Raw genomic sequence first — 23,503 nt, 5'->3', positions numbered from 1 at the left:
CCCCCGAAAGCACTTGGTGCCCTACATGCTGTGTGTAATGTGCGCAATGTGTGTGTGGAGCGACAGCACTGTCATAGGTCACACTCACAGACAGTAAAGCTTAGAGTGTGTGGAAGTATCCTCCTGTGTGCCACTCATAAACCTCTTTATGAGACTTTAACAGTTTAAACTTTAAACACGGACAATGCACTGATCCATTACACCTATGAAAGAACACACATGAGCTCAAGAGAACACATTTATTTACACATTTATTCAAATGTTACAGAGACCACCCAGACCACATCAGGGCTAGTGTGGGAGCCAATAAGGAAAATCAAATCAAATCAGACTTTTTCACAATTTACTTTTAAAAACAGTACATTTCATGTGAAGACATGTGTTATTGTGATTTAGAAACATTTATTTTTCTTACAATAATGCTTATTGCAATGATCAAATTTTGGCTGTGTACTGTGCAGCTTTAGTGCACATAAGGCACATTCTCACATGTCCACACTGTAAACACATTGTGTAGATTAGATATAGGCACTAGTATTATATGGAGGTGTTCAGAAATGTGCTGTTGCAAACAGTTTTATCAGTGTACATCACAAATCTTCTTAGACTCTTTTGCTCCTTCCACATGTAAACCAGAAGTTGTCATAATTCATGTCCCATTGTAATCCTCTGGGAGTCAAGATCATGAGTTTGATTTTATTTCCCTTTCATGTAATTTGTCACTTAAACTGTAAATGTTGTTTTGATTGGTTAAATCCACCTGTCACTCACTCTGTAGGACAGAGGCTAACCAATAGGAAGAGGGCGTGGAGCAAAAATGTATGAACTTCAGATGCACCGCTATATGAAAACAAATGTTCACAAGGACTCATGGATCTTCAATCCATGAAAGATTTTTATTAACTTTCAAATTTTGTTTACTTACATAAATGTACAAATATTTGTGAATATAAATTCATGTAATGTTTTAGAAGCATTTTATGTCTAAAAAATTGCTAAATTGCACATAAAATCTGAAAAAGACAATTTTACATTTCTTGGAATAAACCTTCATTCCATTGGTTTACTCTCAAAGCAACACAGTGTAACTTTGTGGAGGTGAAACAACATTTTCAAGGAAACAAGCAGAAGGCCCTCCCCCAGGTGAAGATAGTCAAGTTTGCAGGTCCTCTCATGGTAAGGACACATATTTTCATATTAAAACCATCATCTATTTGCTGCCCACTGCTGGAGACTCTGAAACCTTCCCATCAAATATCAGGACTGGAAAAGGTATATCCTGGAGTTTATGGGATTGGAACAAGGCGTCCTTAATCCAATATACAGCTGTCTGGAATGACACTAAAGGTTAATCTGGTCTGTGGTGGAAAATTAACTGAAAAGCACATGACCTAATGAGCCATGGAGGGAGGAGGAGGAAGGAGGAGGGAGGAGGAGGGAGCCACACAAACCCTTTTGCACATTGTTAATATCCAAATGCATTCTTTTGCATACTTGTAGAACAGCTTTTTCTAGACGGTGAAGTGAAACAGGGGTGGACCATCCAAGTGCAGCCAATCAGAGTGCTGCCTTCACTCTGACTTCTGCATTGATGAGAAATACATTTTGTTATTAGCTGTGGAGAGTGTACAGCGGGCTCATTTTGTCACAGTGATGCTTTTATGTGCTCTTTGATGGAAAACACTCACATTTACTCATTTTTACATTGTCAAAAGTATCAAAAATCTGATAATAATTTTGATACTAGTTTTAGTATCGATTAGTATCTAACTACCATCATTTGAGCAGGTATTAATACCAAAAACTCACATTCACAGAACAAAATTAACCTTTCCTGAATAAGGATTACACTGTTGAAACTCACATTATAATGTCTAAAGAAACAGTTTTTATGATCACTGTAGAATTGGAATATTATTAATCATGTATATTCCTTAGTATCGAAACTGAGGTTGAAATTTAAGTATCAATACACTAACTCATTTACAAAAAAGTAGATAACACAGCTTTAAATCCTGCTTAAAGGTTGTATGGAGGATTTTTTTTTGTTTGTTTTTGTTTCAAGTTGTCAATGATAGCATTATAGAGGTGCAGTAGCCTTGTAATTATGATGACCAAAAAAAAGAGAATAAAAATTCATCAACTCTGGACGTGGTGGGGCTAAACATTTGCCAATAGATAACGACACTGCCTCGTTATCTGTTAGCTGACAGGCTGTCAATCAATCTCCCTAAGTTTCTAGCGTAACTGACTTGCCTGCGCGCCGCCGGTACGTGGTTTACGTACGCCTGTCACGCAGACGCAAGCCGCACAGACGCTGTTTACTCCACCAACGCAACAGTTCTTAGCGGCTTTTTTTGACCTATATCTTCCTCGCAGTTAGCACAAAGTTTGTTGCAATGGCGACAAGAATCCAGGAGCAGTTAGCCGCAAAAGAAAGTCCGTTTTTGAGGTCGCTGAAAGAAGAAGACAAGGGGAAAAGCAGCGAAGCTAAACTAAGGTGATTCTTGAAGATTCATTCCAGCGATGGCGCGACTGAAGCAGACGCAGGGTCTAAAGACTGACGCATTGGTCGCCAAATTACTCCTGGACAGGTCACTTCTGCTTATTATGAAAACGTACTTTATTTCCAAGAGCTAGTCAAACGTTTTTCAGGACACGAAAGCGATATCCTATGTCTGAAAACGTAATTTTCAAGGCAAAGAAAGAGTCCGCTTGCTGCTGCGTGTTGTAGCTAGTTCATTCGCACGGAATCTCCGCGCAACCTTCTCTGCACCCCTTTCCTGTCCCCGCTGCCCGATCCGCTCTTTCCCCTGCTCCTCAGTTCTCCGGGCACGGAATCTCCGCGCACCGCTCCCCTCTCCTCTCTCCTCTCCTCTCTCCCTGCTCCGCTCTTCTCCCTGCTCCTCACTTCTCGTCCGTGAACGAAATGTCCGCGCACCCGCTCCCCCCGCTCCTCACTTCTCCACCTTGCCTAACCAACACTGTAGTTAGTTGTTTACAAGTCATGTGCAGCACCGGCTGTAAACAAACCTGTTTCTGGCGTAAAGAGGAGGCGGGAGAAGGCGTTTCTACGTAGGGAGCTGTAGGGGAGGGGGGGGTGGTTTCACGCATGCGCAACATTTGAAAAAGGACAAACAGTCGCTGGATTTCTCGTTCCTTGGAAAATCCTCTATACAACCTTTAAGTACAAATGCTTGTGCTTGGACAAGTGACACAGTTCTCTCTTGTGAAACAGTCCAACATGTTGCTCACAGTGTGAGTTAGGGCCACAGTGGAAGCAGCAGCCCCAGCAGAGCGGCGCTCAAGAGCAGCCTCCAGCCATATGAGCCCGTCCCTGCCCCACTCAGCAGGTACTCCACCCGGGACCACGAGCCGTTGTTGGGGAGCGGCTCCACCCCCAGAGTCCGGCACATGACGTTGTACACATCCACAGAGCGTATGGGAGCTGCACGCACGTTCACTTTGAAATCTACACACACCCAAAGAGTAGAGTGAAGTAAAGGTCCGCAAATGTTAAAGGCTCCATTATTGTAAGCTCTTGTGAAATGTGCTGTCACTAAAACAAAGGACATTGCAACATGCGCATTGTTTTCAATTAGATGATGGACCTAGAAGTGACATCACATCTCCAGACCTGGTTTAGTCAGGATTATCATAGATGACTGGAATGCGCCATGATCTCAGAATTTCTAGTCAACATGTCTGCTCCCTGCATTTGGATAGCTTTAGACGGTTCAGATATTGAGCACACTTGGGTTAGTTTGTTTTTAGTTGTTCCTCTTGTCCACCCACTTCTGTGAGCTTGTGAGCTCAGCCCATGAGCTTCCGCAGTAACACATGTGCTGTTATGCCAGTGTTGATAATGTTGCTCATGTGTACACCGGGGTCTCCTCCCCCTTCCAAGTAGCTCCCCGAGGGATTTCTGAATATGTATTACTGTATTTTCCGCACTATAGGGCGCACTTAAAAGCCTTTAATTTCATCCAAAAACAAGTGCGCGGATTATAAGCCTCTCCACTTGCAGCATTACGGCTCCCGTAGTCAGGAGCATCAGGAGTAATACATACTGTGATTCCTTTGAATATCAAAATGCACCTGTCAAGAGACTCGCTCACAACGCCCACTTTAAACTCAAGGCTGTTCTAAAGTGAAAGTGCGAGCTGCGTGGGAGCAGTGGATGAGAGAAGGAGAACACACATTCACCAAGACAGAGAGACAGCGCCGAGCCACTTATGCCACGATCTGCCAATGGATCGTGGACGCCCGGGCTAAAAATCAGTATCAATTGTGGTCTGAGCTTTCACCAAGACCAGAATCATCACTGAACTGCCAGGAAACAGTAACCACACTGACTCGGATAATGACGAGAGGGATGTGGACGTGTCGAATCACCCAACTGTTTCAACTATTATGATTTATTGTGAAAACTCTAACAATTTAGCATCTCAAGCAGTATTTTTTTACACGTTACAAATGAACAAAGTTGAGAGTTATTGTGAACGCGTTAAATAAAGTCTGACTGACTTATCTAACTGTTGTGTTTCGTTTAATGCGCCTTATAATCCGGTGAGGTTTATATGTGAAAAAAGTTCAAAAATAGCCCATTCAATGACTTATAATTCAGAGCGCTTTAAAGTGCAGAAAATACGGTATTCTGAATAACTCAAAATGGATTGTTTGACTATTACTGTTGTAAATAATTATGATGCTTAACTCTGTGAACTAATACATGGATAATGGTGTTTGTTTTGTAGCTGTTTTCTAGCCCATCTAAGGCTTGCCGTCTTTCTTGTATCAACTTAATTTCCTGCAAGTGCTAAAATGAGGAGCTCTCTGCCATTTAGGTTTTATAAAAGTATCTCCCCAGTTGAAAAAAGTTGGAGAGCAGTGGTGTACATGGAGTTAACGTCAACAAAAGCTGCTCTATAAACTGTTAATGTAGTAACAATGTCGAATTGTTACTACTCTCACTTTGGTTCCCATGTCGGCCGATTTGAGCAGTTCCCTAGTATTTGTTACTTTTTATCATTTTTTTGCTGTAATAATCTGGTCATTGTATTTTTTTTTTTTTTTTGACATGTGGAATTTGATCCCATGAATGGATTAGTGCTACTGCTGTATCTGCTCTAAAGTACACATCAGAGAGAGTACTACTGCTGTACCTGCTCTAAAATACACATCAGAGAGAGTACTACTGCTGTATCTGCTTTAAAATACACATCAGAGAGAGCACTACTGCTGTATCTGTTCTAAAGTACACATGATCAGAGAGAGTACTACTGCTGTATCTGTTCTAAAGTACACATCAGAGAGAGTACTACTGCTGAATCTGTTCTAAAGTACACATCAGAGAGAGTACTACTGCTGTATCTGTTCTAAAGTACACATGATCAGAGAGAGTACTACTGCTGTATCTGCTCTAAAGTACACATGATCAGAGAGAGTACTACTGCTGTATCTGCTCTAAAGTACACATGATCAGACAGAGTACTACTGCTGTATCTGCTCTAAAGTACACATGATCAGACAGAGTACTACTGCTGTATCTGCTCTAAAGTACACATCAGAGAGAGTACTACTGCTGTATCTGTTCTAAAGTACACATGATCAGACAGAGTACTACTGCTGTATCTGCTCTAAAGTACACATCAGAGAGAGTACTACTGCTGAATCTGTTCTAAAGTACACATGATCAGAGAGAGTACTACTGCTGTATCTGTTCTAAAGTACACATGATCAGAGAGAGTACTACTGCTGTATCTGTTCTAAAGTACACATAATTAGAGAGACTTTTACCAGGGCCTGCTGCCAGGAAGAAGCCCCTCATGTCCAGGTACTCGTTGTCGTATCCATGCCAGCCGTTCTGCCAGCCGCGTGCAGGTCCCGAGCTCTCGTTCTTCCAGTACGGCAGCTTACTCTTGTTCTAGCACACAGTCACAGTACGCTCACTCATGTGCCTCTGCCCCTGCTCCCCTTTCACACACTACGTTCACGTGCACAGCGTGAAAACCAGACAACCGGCCTATTCCAATTTAACACGACTGATCAAACTGCACGGTTCAAATCTCCCACATCCCAAATCTAGACGCCGGTGTTCTGTCGAAATGAGCTCTCACAGCCTAAATCAACAGTGACCTCAATCGATTCATGCTGCCCCATTGAAATAAGATACTTTACGGGTTTTTTTTAGGTACAGTTATACAGATCCAATAAAGCCTGACCATAACCTCCCCAGTTTTATAACAATTTTCTTTGGATTAGAGACAGCCGTAACACAGGTGCTGTTTGCACACAGTGATCACACTTTATACCTTAGTTATGTACAATTTCAACTCATTTATAGGAATCTGTGTACAGTATTTTCCGCACTATAGGGCGCACTTAAAAGCCTTTAATTTCATCCAAAAACAAGTGCGCGCCTTATAATTCAGAGCACCTTATATATGAATTTACTGGGGTGTCTTAGTACGACTTTAGTAAAGTACAAAGCCGCTCCACTTGCAGCATTACAGATCCCATGGTCAGGAGCATCAGGAGTAATACATACTGTGATTCCTTTTAATATCAAAATGCACCTGTCAAGAGACTCGCTCACAACACCCACTATAAACTCAAGGCGTTTATAAAGTGAAAGTGTGAGCTGTGTGGGAGCAGTGGATGAGAGAAGGAGAACACACATTCACCAAGACAGAGAGACAGCGCCGAGCGGCTTACGCCATGATCTGCCAATGGATCGTGGACGCCTGGGCTAAGGATCAGTATCAACTGTGGTCCGAGCTTTCACCAAGACCAGAATCATCACTGAACTGCCAGGGAACAGTAACCACACTGACTCGGATAATGACGAGAGGAATGTGGGCGTGTGGAATCACCCAACTGTTTCAACTATTATGATTTATTGTGAAAACGCTAACAATTTAGCGTCTCAGGCAGTATTTTTTTACACGTTACAATTGAGTTGAGTTGAGAGTTATTGTGAACGTGTTAAATAAAGTTTGACTGACTTATCTAACTGTTGTGTTTGGTTTAATGTGCTTTATAGTCCGATGCAGTTTATATGTGAAAAAAGTTCAAAAATAGGCCATTCAATGACGCGTGCGCCTTATAATCCAGAGTGCCCTGTAGTGTGGAAAATACGGTAGTTCACTTGGACAGTCATATTATGCTCAAATAGGCTTTGACTAAAGCACATATCCACAGGAAAATTTAACTATCGAATAATACTCCCACTGTAGAATCAGCATTATTCGTTCATTCACTCATTTAGATGAATTTGGGCAGAGATAGCTCACTATATAAGAGAAAGAAATGACTGGAAACACTGAAATCTTTATATTAAATAGCATTAAATATATCATATTTAACACTAATATCATAGGCTACAGTGTGAATTTCGTATTATAATGTAGTGATGTTTTATTTATACAGCACCTCTCTAAAGAAAGTTACCTTTTCTACAGATGGAAACAAAATAAAATACGATGTAATGAAAATGAACTAAATCCAAACTTTTCAATCATCTTCTGCTCCAAATCATGCAAACACACATGTCATTGCTTAACTGGTCAAAACACACAATAAAACCAATACACTTCTAAAATGTGACTTGTTAATCCACTGCTGTCTCACAAGCTCAAATCGACGGCATTTAAACTAACAGCGCTTGGGGGTACAGCACATGCACAGTTTTGCTAGGGAGCTCAAACCGACAGAACACCAGAATGTACTCAGATAAATAATAAATGTAACAGCGCCGTCCGATTACATTAGGAGCAGACAAGGAGAAGGGCTTAACTGCATAAGGTAAGAAACAGCCAGAGAAATGTTAAATGCTTAAAATGTCTGGACGTGGACTCTGGTGAAAAATTAGACAGCTATGTTAAAGTGAAAGTAAAAACTGCTGGAGCTTCAGTGTTCTTATTTGTGTGACTAGGCATTAAGGCTGTGCAATTGCAACCCCAGTTCCAATGAAGTTGGGACGCTGTGTAAAACTAAAAAAAATACAGAATACAATGATGTGCAAATCCTTTTCAACCTATACTGAACTAAATAAACTACAAACACATGATATTTAATGTTCAAACTGATCAACTTTATTGTTTTATGCAAATATTCACTCATTTTCATTTTGATGCCTGCAACACGTTTCAGTAAAGCTGGGACAGGAGCATGTTTACCACTGTGTTACATCACCTTTCCTTTTAACAACAGTCAATAAGTGTTTGGGAACTGAAGACACTAATTGTTGAAGCTTTGCAGGAGGAATCCTTTCCCATTCTTGCTGAATGTATAACTTCAGTTACTCAACATTCGTATTTTGCGCTTCATAATGCGCCACACATTTTCAGTGGGAGGCAGGTGTGGACTGCAGACAGGCCGGTCTAGTACCCACACTCTTTTACTACAAAGCCACGCTGTTGTAACACGTGCAGGATGTGGCTTGGCATTGTCTTGCTGAAATAAGCAGGGACGTCCCTGAAAAAGATGTGGCTTTGATGGCAGCGTATGTTGCTCCAAAATCTGTATGTACCTTTCAGCATAAATGGTGCTTCACAGATGTGCAAGTGACCCCTGCCATGGGCACGAACACCCCCAGACCGTCACAGACGCTGGCTTTTGAACTTTCCGCGGAGAACAATCCGCATGGTCCATTTCCTCTTTGGCCCGCAGGACACGACGTCCATGATTTCCAAAAACAATTTGAAATGTGGACTCATCAGACCACAGCACATTTTTCCATTTTGCATCAGTCTATCTCAGGCGAGCTCGTGCCCACAGAAGCCGGCGGCGTTTCTGGGCGTTATTGATATATGGTTTTCGCTTTGCGTGGTACAGTTTTAATTTGCACTTGGAGATGTAGTGATGAACTGTGTTAACTGACAGTGGTTTCCTGAAGTGTTCCTGAGCCCATGTGGTAATATCCTTCACACATTCATGTCGGTTTTTAATACAGTACTGCCTGAGGGGTCGAAGGTCACGGGCATTCAGTGTTGGTTCCTTGCTGCCTACGTGCAGAGATTTCTCCAGATTCTCTGAATCTTTTGTTGATATTATGGACCGTAGTTGATGAAATTCCTAAATTCCTTGCAATTGTATGTTGAGAAATGTGTTAAGCTGTTGGACTATTTGCTCACGCAGTTGTTCACAAAGTGGTGAACCTCGCCCCATCCTCACTGGTGAATAACTGAGCTCTTCAGGGAAACTCCTTTTATACCCAATCATGACACTCACCTGTTTCCAATAACCTGTTCACCTGTGGAATGTTCCAAACAGGTGGATTTGAAGCATTCCTCAACTTTCCCATTCTTTTATTGCCCCTGTCCCAGCTTTACTGGAACATGTTGCAGGCATCAAATTGAATATTGTTTTTATGCAAATATTCACTAATTAAGTTTATCAGTTTGAACATTAAATATCATGTCTCTGTAGTTCAATATAGGTTAAAAAGGACTTGCAAATCATGATAGTCTGTTGTTTTTTTTTTAGTTTTACACAGTGTCCTAACTTCATTGGAATTGTTGTAATTGAATGCTGATCAGGATTTCGATTTGTGTGTGAAACGATCTCCAAACTCATATACTCAAGTTGAAGCGAGTAAAGCTTAACAAGGTTTATTTTGGGATAAATTTAATTAATTTCATAATCAAGCAGCCCTACTAGGCATTTGATTTTTATTTGCAATTATTGCTGCTTACTAGACCCCCCTGAATGCCTCGTAGCCCCCGTTTGCACCTATGATGTTCGTTTGATGTGCAGGAAACTGGGACAGGAGTGGTCTGACAGGTTTGGGGTGAAGGGGTAAATTTGATTCTGAGTTTTCTGTGCACGTAACCATAGTGACTGTAAACATGGAGCCTGCACTTACCTGGACGATGAACCAGCCCGGCTCGGCCACCAGCGTCAGCGGGGACACAAACCGGCCCCTGCTGTAGTGGAAGCGCTCCGGGACGTCTGACTTAAGGTACACCCGCATGTTAGGGACTGTCCCCAGAGCAGCACGCACCTGAGGACAGCAGGGGACAGAGGACGTGAGGACATGTAGCAGAGGATGTCTTTTTATTATATACAACTCACTGGTAATGCCCTACATAACCTGCTGTACTGACATTTGGGCCAATACATATAAGACTAATATTAATCCAATCTTTACCTGCAAAAAAAGCAATAAAACAAACATGTTCAAAACAAACAATCTCTTGTCAAAATCATTACAGAATATGTTCAAAATCCAAAATAGACAATATGAACTCAGAGGTACGACCACGTTTATCAAAAAGAAAATCACAACATTATGAAATGTTGTATATCTGTTAAAGGGCTGGAGCTCTGGAACAAGTGTACAGGAAACCTAAAATTGTGCACCACTCTCTTCCAGTTTATAAAGAAGTTGTGAAATGTTTACCTCTGTGCAGATACATGAATTCTGAGACTTAGTTTGTGCTGTAGTACTTTGTTGTACCGTTACTGATTTGTTTGTTTCCTGTCACCGTATTGATGAAGATGAACTGGTGTCAAGATGATGCTCTGACAAAGGAATAAATGATAAAGGCAGAATAAACTCAAGATTCAGCCTCCACCTTTTCGGTCAGTGTATGTTAAATATGAATAATATATAAATAATAATAATATAAGTAATGTCAGTATATACTGGTGACCGAAATAAATTAATCAATCAACCAATCAATCTCAGTAATAAGGAATAGACTTGATACTCAATACTGATTCTGATTCTGCAATGATCAGTGTTGGGAGTGTTACTTTTAAAATGTATTCCCCTACAGATTACAGATTACATACCCCAAAATGTAGTTTGTAACATAATCCATTACATTACTTAAAGTGAGTAACGTAATCTGAATACTTTGGATTACTTGATATTGTCATGTTTTTTAAAACTACAAGAATGTAACAACTACATCCTGAAAATTCATGTTTGTTCTCTTCAAATTGTCTGTTGAGCCCAAGTCTCCATGAACAAACTTTTGTTTACTGTAAAGTAGCAAAGACTAGAATCTTAACATAAGAAGTTTTATCTGCTAAAAGAAAAGAAAAAGTCCAGACTTTCCTTAACCAGATTAAAAATATTAATGATAGAGAAACAATTTTTATATGAGATCGCTGCTGCCTTCAATTATGTCCACACTACTGTTAGTGTCATAATGTTTAAAACTGGTTTAGTCCTGGTTTAGTCCTGGTTTAGACCTGGTTTAGACCTGGTTTAGACCTGGTTTAGCCCAAAATGTGAAAACAGGAAAATAACACCATGTAATCCATTTATTTCAACAAAGTAACTGTAATCCAATTACCACTCATTGAAACAGTAACTGTAACTGAATACAGTTACTCATAATTTGTACTCTGATTACGTAGCACCAGTACATGTAATCCACTATTCCCCAACACTGGCAATGATAATAAAAACACTCTTTCCACATTAAATGGTACTATTTTCTTTTCCATTCCCATGTGTGTTATATGTATGTGATCCTCAGTGGTGCAGGTAGTTTCCATAGTGCTCCATGACTGTATACTAGTTATGTGCTTTTACATTTGTTCTGAAACATCTCAACATCATTCTAAAGCTATACATGCATCACGAATTTCGGACTTCCAGTCATTTTGCAATGCATACTGGGAAGGATTTCCCAGCATGCACTGTGAAATTTTCTGAAAAAGTGAGCATCAAACCACCCTGGATGTATGGCAGATGTCCTAACAGCGGAAAACGGCTCAAGAAATTTGTTCGTGAACTCCATAAAGGCAAGGCAAGGCAAGTTTATTTGTATAGCACAATTCGTACACAAAGTAATTCAAAGTGCTTTACAGAATAAGAAATACATTAAAATCATAATAAAAACAAATCAATAAAATTAAAAAAGAGAGACATAAATTGGAGAGAAGAGTGCGGAATGAAAACCTTTCAGTTATTTGCACAGTTAAACAGAAATGTTTTGAGCCTGGATTTAAACAGCGTCACAGAAGAGTCTGTCTCACATGTTCAGACTGTTCCAGGTTTTAGCTGCATGAACCCTTCATATGACACTAACATGTCACAGATGGACTTTGGTGCTCGTCCATGGAGACACTTGTACAAGCAGAGCTGCTTTAAAGTCTCTGAGCCACAGGAGCCAGTGCAGAGACCTGAGCACAGGACTTATGTGCTCGTACTTCCTAGTTCGAGTCAGGACCCGAGCTGCAGCGTTCTGGATGTTCTGGATGTTCTGCAGCGTCTCACAGCTCGTTTGGAGAGACCAGTGAGCAGAACATTACAGTATCTAATCTACTGGAGACAAACGCATGGATAAGTTTCTCCAAGTCTGCTTTAGACAGTAAACCTTTGATTTTTGCTATGTTTTTTAGATGGTAAAAGGTTGCAGATGTTATTGATTTGATGTGGCTGTTAAAGTTCAAGTCTGAGTCCATTATTACCCTGAGATTTCTTGCCTGATTTGAAGGTTTTAGAGAGAGAGACTGGAGGTGACTGCTGAAATGCAAAAGTGAATCAGATGTGTGTGACTGCACACCTCTGTTCAAACTGTTTCCTTTCACAACAGAATTGAAAAATAGTGAAAGGTGAAGGCTGTTACAGAATTTTTTGGGTCATGAGACATTAAGTCATTTAAAGTGTTAATCTATGTTTAATCATTGCACAATATAAGATTATCAGAATTGCTTTGTGCTCTGTTCAAAACTATGTAACCACAGAAACATCAGCTGAGCTGCTGACGCACCAGCTGACCCATTTAAGATAACATGATAGAAAATCTGCAAATGACTGTATATAAATTGGTGACACAGGATAAATTGGGCTAAGAAGAGACACACCGTGATATGACGTATGTAATCAGATGCATTGTCAGCTGTAGTCCATTAGTCAAAGATAACAACTGTAAAATATGTTGTATAATCATGTCAAGGTTATTGTGTGATGCTTCAATAAAAGAGCTGTGAGGAGGACGAAAGCCAGTGTCAGGTTCAGTCAGTCAGCTCTCGCACTCCTTGCTGCAAGTAAAACCAACTACTGTGTCGTCTCTGGCTTGTTATTTACTGAATGAGTCTTTGGGTAAATTCCCTGACAAAGGAGATGGGCAGGATTGATCCACAGGAAGGACCAAAAAGGAAACCTTTGGCTGCCTAAATCATCCCGAGTTTGCAGAGAAGATTTTGCATGTGGAGCGCCAGCAAAGCAAAATCCCGATCCCTCACTCAACCTCGCTAAAAAGTCAATGCCAAAGTGAAAGGCTCCAGCTGTTCACCAAGAAACACCTTCCACTGCAAAGAGACCAAGACGTGATGTTGCTGTAAAACCACAAGAACAAGAAAGTGCAGCTCAGTCTGTTTGTCTTCTGCACCTGTCACTTCTCATACAAAATGTTCTCTGCAAACTCAGGATGATTTAGTCAAAGGTTACTTTTTTCATCTTTCCTGTGGATCAGTCCTGCCCATCACCTTCACCTTTCATTATTTTTCAATTCCGTTGTGAAGGGAAACAGTTTGAACAGAGGTTTGCAGTCACACACATCTGGTTCCCTTTTTGCACTTATGAAGTTCGCAAACTTCTGAAGCCTATTTCTCAAACTGTTTTCCAACAACCACACAATTACAATATCCGAATCTCAAAACTAAAATATGACAATATCAGAACCAAAAACAAAAGTGATATGGTTCAAAAGACTAGAAAAGACTTTGTCAATAGACACATCCCACTGGGAAAACAAACATGGCGGTTTGATGCTCACTTTTTCGGAAAATCCTTCCCAGTATGCACTGCGCAATGACTGGAAGTCCGAAATTCGTGATGCATGTATTCAGGAAAGGTTCATTTCCGTCCTGTCAATGGGACTTCTGTAGTTTTAATACCTGCTCAAATGAGTATCTAGTTTTAGTACGAATTAGTATCTGATAAGGACACAGCAGAAGACATGAGGACAGTGCTGACCTGATCCTGTTTGTCCTTCTTGGGCCAGAGGCTGACCACAGGACCGCGGTCCATGATCTTGGTGATGTCCGCCATGTTGATGTACATGTCCAGCTCAATGACTTTGTCCATCCATTGGATCCCGGTCATGCCGTGGTCAGAGAACATCACCACGTTTAACTTGTCCTCCAGGCCCTTCTCCTGACAATGGAGGATAGGACAGGACACAGGTCAGAGGACAGTACAGAGGACAGGTCAGAGGACAGGACAGAGGACATAGGGCAGGGGATGGGTCAGAGGACAGGTCAAGGTACAGGAGTCCTGTCCCCTGTCCTGTCCCCTGTCCTCTGACCTGTTCCGTGTCCTATGTCCTCTGTCCTGTCTTCTGACCTGTCCCCTGTCTTCTACCCTGTCCCCTGTCTTCTGCCCTGTCCCCTGTCTTCTACCCTGTCCCCTGTCTTCTGCCCTGTCCAGAGGACAGTGGACAGGTCAGAGGACAGGACAGAGGACATAGGACACAGAACAGGTCAGAGGACAGGGGACAGGACAGAGGACAGGGGACAGGTCAGAAGACAGGACAGAGGACATAGGACACAGAACAGGTCAGAGGACAGGGGACAGGACAGAGGACAGGGGACAGGTCAGAGGGCAGGACAGACAAGAGGACAGAAGACATAGGACAGGGGATAGGTCTGAGGACAGGACAGAGAACAGGTCAGAGGGCAGGACAGAGGACATAGGACAGGGGACCAGGGGACAGGACAGAGGACATAGGACAGGGGATGGGTCAGAGGACAGGTCAAGATACAGAACAGAGGACAGGGGAGGACAAGAAGGTCAGGGACAGGACAGACAGGACAGGACAGGTCAGAGGACAGGACAGGACAGGACAGGGGTCAGGGGTCAGAGACAGAGGACAGAGGACAGGGGAGCAGAAGGGGGCAGAAGACAAGGGACAGGTCAGAGGACAGGACAGAGGACACAGGACAGGGGATAGGTCTGAGGACAGGACAGAGAACAGGTCAGAGGACAGGGGAGAGGACAGGGGACAGGACAGGACAGAGGACAGGACAGAGGACAGGACACAGGACAGGACAGAGGACAGGAAAGAGGATAGGTGAAGGGATGAGACAGAGGACAGGTCAAAGGACACGGGACGAGACAGAGGACAGGTCAAAGGACACAGGACAGGAAGGTGGACAGGTCAGAGGATAACTCAAAGGACAGGACAGGACAGGACAAAAGACAGGGGGCATGTCAGAGGACAGGTCAGGGGACAAGACAGGGGACAGGTCAAAGGACATAGGACAGGACAGAAGACAGCGGTCAGGACATTGGGACTGACCGTGATGCTGTGGCTGAGTGCCTGCATGGCCGTGTCCAGCTCCTGGAGGGCACTCTTGACCTCAGGTGAGTTGGGCCCAAAGTGATGACCCTCCACGTCCATCTTCTCATAGTACACAGCCCCCATGTGAGCCTTCCCCGACCTGAGCACAGGGAGACAGGAGAGAACAGGGAACACAGCACAGACGGGGGGCTGAGAGAGACGGGGAAAAGAGAGACAGAGGGGAGACACGTCGGAGACAAGGGGAGACGCAGCAGAGACGGGGGACAGGGGGAGACAGCTCAGAATGCAGGGGGTGTTGTACCTGATGGCGTTTAGAGCGTCCTCTATGGCACTGGTCAAGTTCTGGATGGACGGGCTGGAGATGTACTCCTCACACAGGGTCGGCCTCACTCCCAGGATCTCCACCTCACAGCCTGAGCAACGCACGGACACATGAACACACGAACACACAAACACACAAACACATGAACACACAAACACATGAACACACAAACACATGAACACACAAACACACAAACGATATCGTCACAGTATTAACCTCACAGTCTGATATTTTTTGCAGTATCATGGGAAAGCTCACGATATGGAGGGGAGGCTCACGATAAGAGATGTGATAAAATCCAAATCTCTCGGTACGATATTTTCACGATATACATCTCACGGTACAACATGTATTGCGATATTTTGTGGAGGCTAACAAAACTGTTAATATGCTACATTTTCTTCTTAAAATGCATTGACAAGACTTAATCCAAAAAACTAAGACTTAAAAGTGCTTAAACCTGTTATTTCTTCATGTAGTCTGCACTGAAATGGAGCAAAGGATCATGGTCTATGAAGTTCCCTCTGTGTTTTTTAGCTGCTGCTGCACCATAAAACTCTTCATTTAAGAAAAGAGACTTGTAATTTGGTATATTGTGATGGTTCACGATATTGTGAGAACTTTGATGATATAATATCACAATATTTTGCTTATTGTTACATCCCTAGAACACACAAACACACGAACACATGAACACACGAACACACGAACACATGAACACACGAACACATGAACACATGAACACACGAACACGGCTTTTGGGACTAGGATTGTCAAAAGTATCCAAAATCTGAGAGACACTCCAATGATTGACACTAGATAATCATTTGAGCACATAGATTATTATACGCCCATGAAGCACTATGGAACCTTCCTGCGTCACTGAGGATCACACACATAGAAGAGCAGATTGTAAAATACAATCAAATACTACAATTTAATGTTGAAAATCACATTCTGTTGTCATTGTATTGTGGAATGTTAATCAGTACTGAGTATCAAGTCTATTTCCTAGTATCAAAATTGAGTTTGACATTTTTTGACACTATCAGGAGATTTTCTTAAACTTGCTTAAACTCACACTGTGTGTGTGTGCGTGTGTGTGAGCGTGTGTGAGCGTGTGTGTGCACGTGTGTGCTGACCAGGCCAGTAGTACATGTAGACCCTCCGGCCGCTCTTCTGAGCCGTCACCCACAGTGGCTCGGCTCCGTCCCACCACAGAGGCAGCCTGCTGTCCACATTGGTCCCGATCAGGAACTCCTTCCCCGAGGCTTCGTCCCACATGTAGTTCCCCGTCATGTGGTGGGCATCGCAGTGTCGGCCTGAAGACAAGAGTGTGGAGGAAACATTTCATCAAAACAACAAGAGCTGTAATGAGGGAAGTGCAGACAAGGCCCCCCCGGGGGGGGGGTGTCCAGTGCCCACGGTCCTGTGCCTGACTACCCCGCACACGTCAGTTTGCCCGCGCTATGAAGCAGCACGTCTTGCGCGAGCAGATTTCAGAAAACAGAATCCAACCTATTTTTAAACACTCCGTGTCCCGTTCAGAAAACGTAGAAAGCATGCATCTGTTGTTGTATTTGTGGCCAGAGCATGGCCACGCTGGATGTTGCAGACTGGTTGGTTGTTGTAATCTGCTCAATAAGCACAAGAGTATAGTAAAGGACGACATGACTATACTCATGTTTCAAACAGACAGAAGGGAAAATGGGATTATTGGGATATAATTCAAAACAATTTAACAATTTAACAATACTTTTCACACACGATGATTTTAGATTTGAGTGGGCATCTACTGCTTGCCTTGATTATCCTGACCGCATTCCATTGCTGGACAGTGGACAAAGTCTGATAGTGGAAACAGTCTGGACGTAGAGTGGACATAGTCTGGACACTGGACACAGTCTGGACAGTGGACACAGAGGACGATCTGAACTGTGTTTGTGTTAGGGCTTTCCTGGACACAGCTCTGAGGGGGTCATTTGGCTCTGGGCCTAGTGTGAATGTGCTGTGAGTGTCAGTGGTCTGAGGGGTGACCACCAATGAGAACGGAGTGAATTAAGAATGTAAGAAAAATTGAAAAGCAACATTAGGCGTACAGAAACATCTAATGTAGTAAAAATACATACAATCCAGTGCAATATGTATGAAAAAGAAAACTATGTTGTTGTAAATAAAAGTGAAGAAATGAAATGCTGAATGTTGAAATGTTGATATTGTTAATGTATTTTTATACTATATGAATGAAATTTAAAAAAAAATACAAATAAAAATAAATAAATAAAAATATGCTGTACAGCTAAATCTTTAGCTCTGCTTGGTCAGTCTGCAATTAAAATGTTATTTAAATAAATTCCCACAGACGTGCTATTTCTAGACACATCACTTAAATTAATTAAATAAAAAATAAAATAAAATATACAAGTACAAAGAAATACCAAAGTCTGACCTGGCCTTCTTGGCCATAGCCTGCGTTCCTCTGGGTCCAGTGTAGGCCTGCTGCCTGTGCATCCCCCCACTGTCCAGTACTCCCCTCATTAGTGACGTCATGATGACCTGTGTACAGCTGCCTCTGTACCTGTCTGTAGAAAACTCTCTTCTGCTTTGCAAAGAATAAACCACACAAAGACAAGTGTTTCACTCAAGACTTCATATTTTGATCTTCCACAAATATTTTCACAACACTGGTGAGCACATGTAGGCTCATGTAGACTCATGTAGGCTCGTGTAGGCTCATGTAGACTCGTGTAGGCTCATGTAGACTCGTGTAGGCTCATGTAGACTCATGTAGGCTCGTGTAGGCTCATGTAGACTCGTGTAGGCTCATGTAGACTCATGTAGGCTCGTGTAGGTTCGTGTAGACTCGTGTAGGCTCGTGTAGACTCGTGTAGGCTCGTGTAGGCTCGTGTAGGCTCGTGTAGACTCGTGTAGACTCGTGTAGGCTCGTGTAGGCTCGTGTAGGCTCGTGTAGACTCGTGTAGGCTCGTGTAGACTCGTGTAGACTCGTGTAGGCTCGTGTAGACTCGTGTAGACTCGTGTAGGCTCGTGTAGACTCGTGTAGGCTCGTGTAGACTCGTGTAGGCTCGTGTAGGCTCGTGTAGACTCGTGTAGACTCATGTAGACTCATGTAGACTCGTGTAGACTCGTGTAGGCTCGTGTAGACTCGTGTAGACTCATGTAGGCTCGTGTAGACTCATGTAGGCTCGTGTAGACTCATGTAGACTCATGTAGACTCATGTAGGCTCCTGTAGGCTCGTGTAGACTCATGAAGACTCATGTAGATTTGTGTAGACTCATGTAGGCTCATGTAGGCTCATGTAGACTCATGTAGACTCGTGTAGACTCATGAAGACTCATGTAGATTCGTGTAGACTCATGTAGGCTCATGTAGGCTCGTGTAGACTCATGTAGGCTCATGTAGACTCATGTAGGCTCATGTAGGCTCATGTAGACTCGTGTAGACTCGTGTAGGCTCATGTAGACTCATGTAGATTCATGTAGACTCATGTAGACTCATGTAGGCTCGTGTAGGCTCGTGTAGACTCGTGTAGACTCATGTAGGCTCGTGTAGACTCATGTAGACTCATGTAGACTCATGTAGGCTCCTGTAGGCTCGTGTAGACTCATGAAGACTCATGTAGATCGTGTAGACTCATGTAGGCTCATGTAGGCTCATGTAGACTCATGTAGACTCATGTAGGCTCGTGTAGACTCATGAAGACTCATGTAGATTCGTGTAGACTCATGTAGGCTCATGTAGACTCGTGTAGACTCGTGTAGACTCGTGTAGACTCATGTAGACTCGTGTAGACTCATGAAGACTCATGTAGATTCGTGTAGACTCATGTAGGCTCATGTAGGCTCGTGTAGGCTCATGTAGACTCATGTAGATTCATGTAGACTCATGTAGGGTCATGTAGACTCATGTAGGCTCATGTAGACTCATGTAGACTCATGTATGCTCATGTAGACTCGTGTAGGCTCCTGTAGGCTCGTGTAGACTCGTGTAGGCTCATGTAGACTCATGTAGACTCATGAAGACTCATGAAGACTCGTGTAGACTCATGTAGGCTCATGTAGGCTCATGTAGACTCATGTAGACTCATGTAGACTCATGAAGACTCATGTAGACTCGTGTAGACTCATGTAGGCTCATATAGGCTCATGTACACTCATGTAGGTTCGTGTAGGCTCGTGTAGGCTCGTGTAGACTCGTGTAGGCTCGTGTAGGCTCATGTAGGCTCGTGTAGGCTCGTGTAGGCTCATGTAGGCTGTACTGCAGGCTCATGTAGACTCGTGTAGGCTCATGTAGACTTCTGTAGGCTCATGTAGACTTGTGTAGGCTGTACTGCGGGCTCATGTAGGCACATGTAGACTCATGTAGGCTCATGTAGGCTCGTGTAGACTCATGTAGACTCATGTAGGCTCGTGTAGACTCGTGTAGGCTCGTGTAGACTCATGTAGGCTCGTGTATGCTCGTGTAGGCTCTTGTAGGCTCGTGTAGACTCGTGTAGGCTCGTGTAGACTCATGTAGACTCGTATAGGCTCATGTAGACTCATGTAGACACGTGTAGACTCATGTAGGCTCGTGTAGGCTCGTGTAGACTCATGTAGACTCATGTAGACTCATGTAGACTCATGTAGACTCATGTAGGCTCATGTAGGCTCGTGTAGGCTCGTGTAGACTCATGTAGACTCATGTAGACTCATGTAGGCTCCTGTAGGCTCGTGTAGACTCATGTAGACTCATGTAGACTCGTGTAGGCTCGTGTAGACTCGTGTAGACTCTTGTAGGCTCGTGTAGACTCGTGTAGACTCGTGTAGGCTCCTGTAGGCTCGTGTAGACTCGTGTAGGCTCATGTAGACTCATGAAGACTCATGTAGATTCGTGTAGACTCATGTAGACTCGTGTAGACTCATGAAGACTCATGAAGATTCGTGTAGACTCATGTAGGCTCATGTAGACTCGTGTAGACTCATGTAGGCTCGTGTAGGCTCGTGTAGACTCATGTAGACTCGTGTAGACTCATGAAGACTCATGAAGATTCGTGTAGACTCATGTAGGCTCATGTAGGCTCGTGTAGACTCATGTAGGCTCGTGTAGGCTCGTGTAGACTCATGTAGGCTCATGTAGGCTCATGTAGATTCGTGTAGACTCGTGTAGACTCATGTAGGCTCATGTAGGCTCATGTAGACTCATGTAGACTCATGTAGACTCATGTAGGCTCCTGTAGGCTCGTGTAGACTCGTGTAGACTTGTGTAGACTCATGTAGACTCATGTAGACTCATGTAGGCTCCTGTAGGCTCCTGTAGGCTCGTGTAGACTCGTGTAGACTTGTGTAGACTCGTGTAGACTCATGTAGACTCATGTAGACTCATGTAGGCTCCTGTAGACTCGTGTAGATTCGTGTAGACTCATGTAGGCTCGTGTAGATTCGTGTAGACTCATGTAGGCTCATGTAGGCTCATGTAGGCTCATGTAGGCTCATGAAGACTCATGTAGATTCGTGTAGACTCATGTAGGCTCATGTAGGCTCGTGTAGGCTCATATAGGCTCATGTACACTCATGTAGGCTCGTGTAGGCTCATGTAGGCTCGTGTAGACTCGTGCAGACTCGTGTAGGCTCATGTAGGCTCGTGTAGGCTCATGTAGGCTCATGTAGGCTCATGTAGGCTCATGTAGGCTGTACTGCAGGCTCATGTAGACTCGTGTAGGCTCATGTAGGCTCATGTAGACTTGTGTAGGCTGTACTGCGGGCTCATGTAGGCACATGTAGACTCATGTAGGCTCGTGTAGGCTCGTGTAGACTCATGTAGGCTCGTGTAGACTCATGTAGGCTCGTGTAGGCTCGTGTAGGCTCGTGTAGGCTCGTGTAGGCTCGTGTAGGCTCGTGTAGGCTCGTGTAGACTCGTGTAGGCTCGTGTAGACTCATGTAGACTTGTGTAGGCTGTACTGCAGGCTCATGTAGACTCGTGTAGGCTCATGTAGGCTCATGTAGACTTGTGTAGGCTGTACTGCGGGCTCATGTAGGCTCGTGTAGACTCATGTAGACTCATGTAGACTCATGTAGACTCGTGTAGACTCGTGTAGGCTCGTGTAGGCTCGTGTAGGCTCCTGTAGGCTCGTGTAGGCTCGTGTAGACTCGTGTAGACTCGTGTAGGCTTGTGTAGGCTCGTGTAGGCTCGTGTAGACTCGTGTAGGCTCGTGTAGGCTCGTGTAGGCTCATGTAGACTCATGTAGGCTCGTGTAGACTCGTGTAGACTCGTGTAGGCTCGTGTAGGCTCTACTGTGCTTATGGGGCCTGCCACTCTCTGGGCCAGCGCTGTGTAAATGAATGATAAAGCCTCAGAGAGATATTGTTGAGATAAGAGAGTCCAGCACATGACAGGCGTCTTCAGTATTTCAAGGACAAGGCTCAACTGCAACAACATAACCCCCCTCGACCCACAGCCTGCCCTTCCATGTGGGCTTGGTTATTCTTAACCCGTTTGATAAAACCACGGGACAGCACTACACTATTCACTAATAAAACACAAACACAGACTTAAGGAACACATGGTTTATTAGGAGTGATTTACACTCTGTAACTAGTGGGCTAGCCTTTTAACCCAGTGCCCGGATTAAGTCTAATAAAGGTAGGCTATTGCCTGATTAGTTACTGCCTACCTTTGTGGTTTGCATGGGTGACCAGATTTGCAAAATAAAAAACTGGGACATCCCCGATTTGGGGTGGTTGGTAATAATAAAATTGTGAAACAGGTGCATAATTAAGGAAAATTATGCCTCTCTTTATTATTGGCAGTGTCAACTTGGTCAAAAGTAGGAACACCGGAGTCATTTGTTGTATAAAACTGGGACAAATCACTGGTTTTGGATAAATTCACTGGGACAAGGGACACAGGGCTCAAAACTGGGACTGTCCAGGGTAAACAGGGACACCCTAGGTTAAAAGTATGAGTTGCTGTATATATGCTGCTTTATTTCTTGGAATTCTGCCATTGTTTATTAGGATTAGACATTATAAGCACTTTTGAGTTCAGCCTAAATCCTTTCGGTTATGATCCATGGGGTTATAGCCTACATTTTGTTTTGTTTTGTAGTACTGCAAAATGACTGAATAAACTACTTCTACAACTAGAATTCGTCGAAAAGGCCAGTAGAGGCCTAGGCTACGTTCACTTGTTGGCTACAGAGCGTTTGGCACTTGCTGGATGATACCTAACTTATCAAAACGTATAAAAAATGCTCCAAAAAGTGACATTACCCGAGTAGCCGAAGGGCAGTAAACTGTACCAGCCTACCTGTCATTAGACTGTAGTAGTTCGGGTACGAAAGACTGGGGAAGTCCGGTGTCATGTAGTCCACGGTGACTCCGCGGTGCAGCAGCTCCCTGAAGCCCGGCAGCGTATCCAGTGCGTCCAAATAGTCGTAACGGAACCCATCAATGAGCAGCACGAGCAGCGGGCGAGATGCGGCGCACAGACCTCCACCGAACAGCGGCAGAAGCGAGAGCAGAGCGCAGGAACGGGCTGACAACATGGTGCGTCCGGACAGGGTGAGTCCAGGCGGGCTGCTCACTGGAACGGGTCCCTGGACGCACAATGAGCGCACTGGCCAATCAGCGTCCACTAAACTTTCCCCCGCTGTGCCCCGTGCCTCTGGGCTGGCAGGATCTCCTCCGCTGTACAGGACCGGTACCGGCAGGGCGTCCTCTTAAGTGTGAAGCCCGGGACTGCGACAGCACAGACACAGATCCACGTGGGACATGCAGCGTGCTTGGTCCTCTCCGTTTTCTTTCCAGACCCTAACCTGCTGTTGTGCCAAAATACGAAGGCAGTGACATCTAGTGCTCAGTTATGGAATAGCAGCATGCCAACTAGCGCCGCACCTGTTCTCCCTGAAATAAACCT

The 23,503-nt window shown here is 43.7% G+C and overlaps 1 protein-coding gene across 3 annotated transcripts; it reads right to left on the bottom strand.

Moving 5' to 3' along the window:
• Positions 1-234: 234 nt before the first annotated feature.
• Positions 235-23,386, bottom strand: enpp6 (ectonucleotide pyrophosphatase/phosphodiesterase 6). 3 transcript variants are annotated; one of them, XM_055159486.1, is made up of 8 exons: positions 22,895-23,386; positions 16,734-16,913; positions 15,267-15,682; positions 13,943-14,122; positions 9,869-10,006; positions 5,800-5,926; positions 3,256-3,472; positions 235-1,583 (listed from the first exon to the last, which is right to left on the bottom strand). In XM_055159486.1, exons 1-7 carry the CDS (start codon positions 23,130-23,132, stop codon positions 3,264-3,266), a joined length of 1,488 nt encoding a protein of 495 aa, XP_055015461.1. In that variant the 5' UTR covers positions 23,133-23,386; the 3' UTR covers positions 235-1,583; positions 3,256-3,263. The 3 variants fall into 3 exon arrangements, with proteins under 3 accessions (XP_055015461.1, XP_020775639.2, XP_055015460.1); XM_020919980.2 differs by having other exon boundaries at positions 235-3,472; positions 15,267-15,408; positions 15,571-15,682; XM_055159485.1 differs by having other exon boundaries at positions 235-3,472.
• Positions 23,387-23,503: the final 117 nt, after the last annotated feature.

Source organism: Boleophthalmus pectinirostris, unplaced genomic scaffold (assembly GCF_026225935.1).
Source record: "Boleophthalmus pectinirostris isolate CB_2022bp ecotype Guang Dong unplaced genomic scaffold, ASM2622593v1 HiC_scaffold_23, whole genome shotgun sequence".
Lineage (NCBI taxonomy): Eukaryota > Metazoa > Chordata > Actinopteri > Gobiiformes > Gobiidae > Boleophthalmus > Boleophthalmus pectinirostris.
This window is presented reverse-complemented; position numbering and strand designations above follow the sequence as displayed.

What these genes read in the sequence shown, in the direction of transcription:
- enpp6 (XM_055159485.1), bottom strand. Translation starts at nt 23,132, where the DNA reads ATGTTGTCAGCCCGTTCCTGCGCTCTGCTCTCGCTTCTGCCGCTGTTC. An exon ending in CACTCAGCCACAGCATCACG is followed by an intron (nt 14,123 to 15,266) that starts GTCAGTCCCAAT and finishes CTCCATTGTCAG; the next exon opens with GAGAAGGGCCTGGAGGACAA. An exon ending in AGAAGGACAAACAGGATCAG is followed by an intron (nt 10,007 to 13,942) that starts GTCAGCACTGTC and finishes TGCTGTCCTCAG; the next exon opens with GTGCGTGCTGCTCTGGGGAC.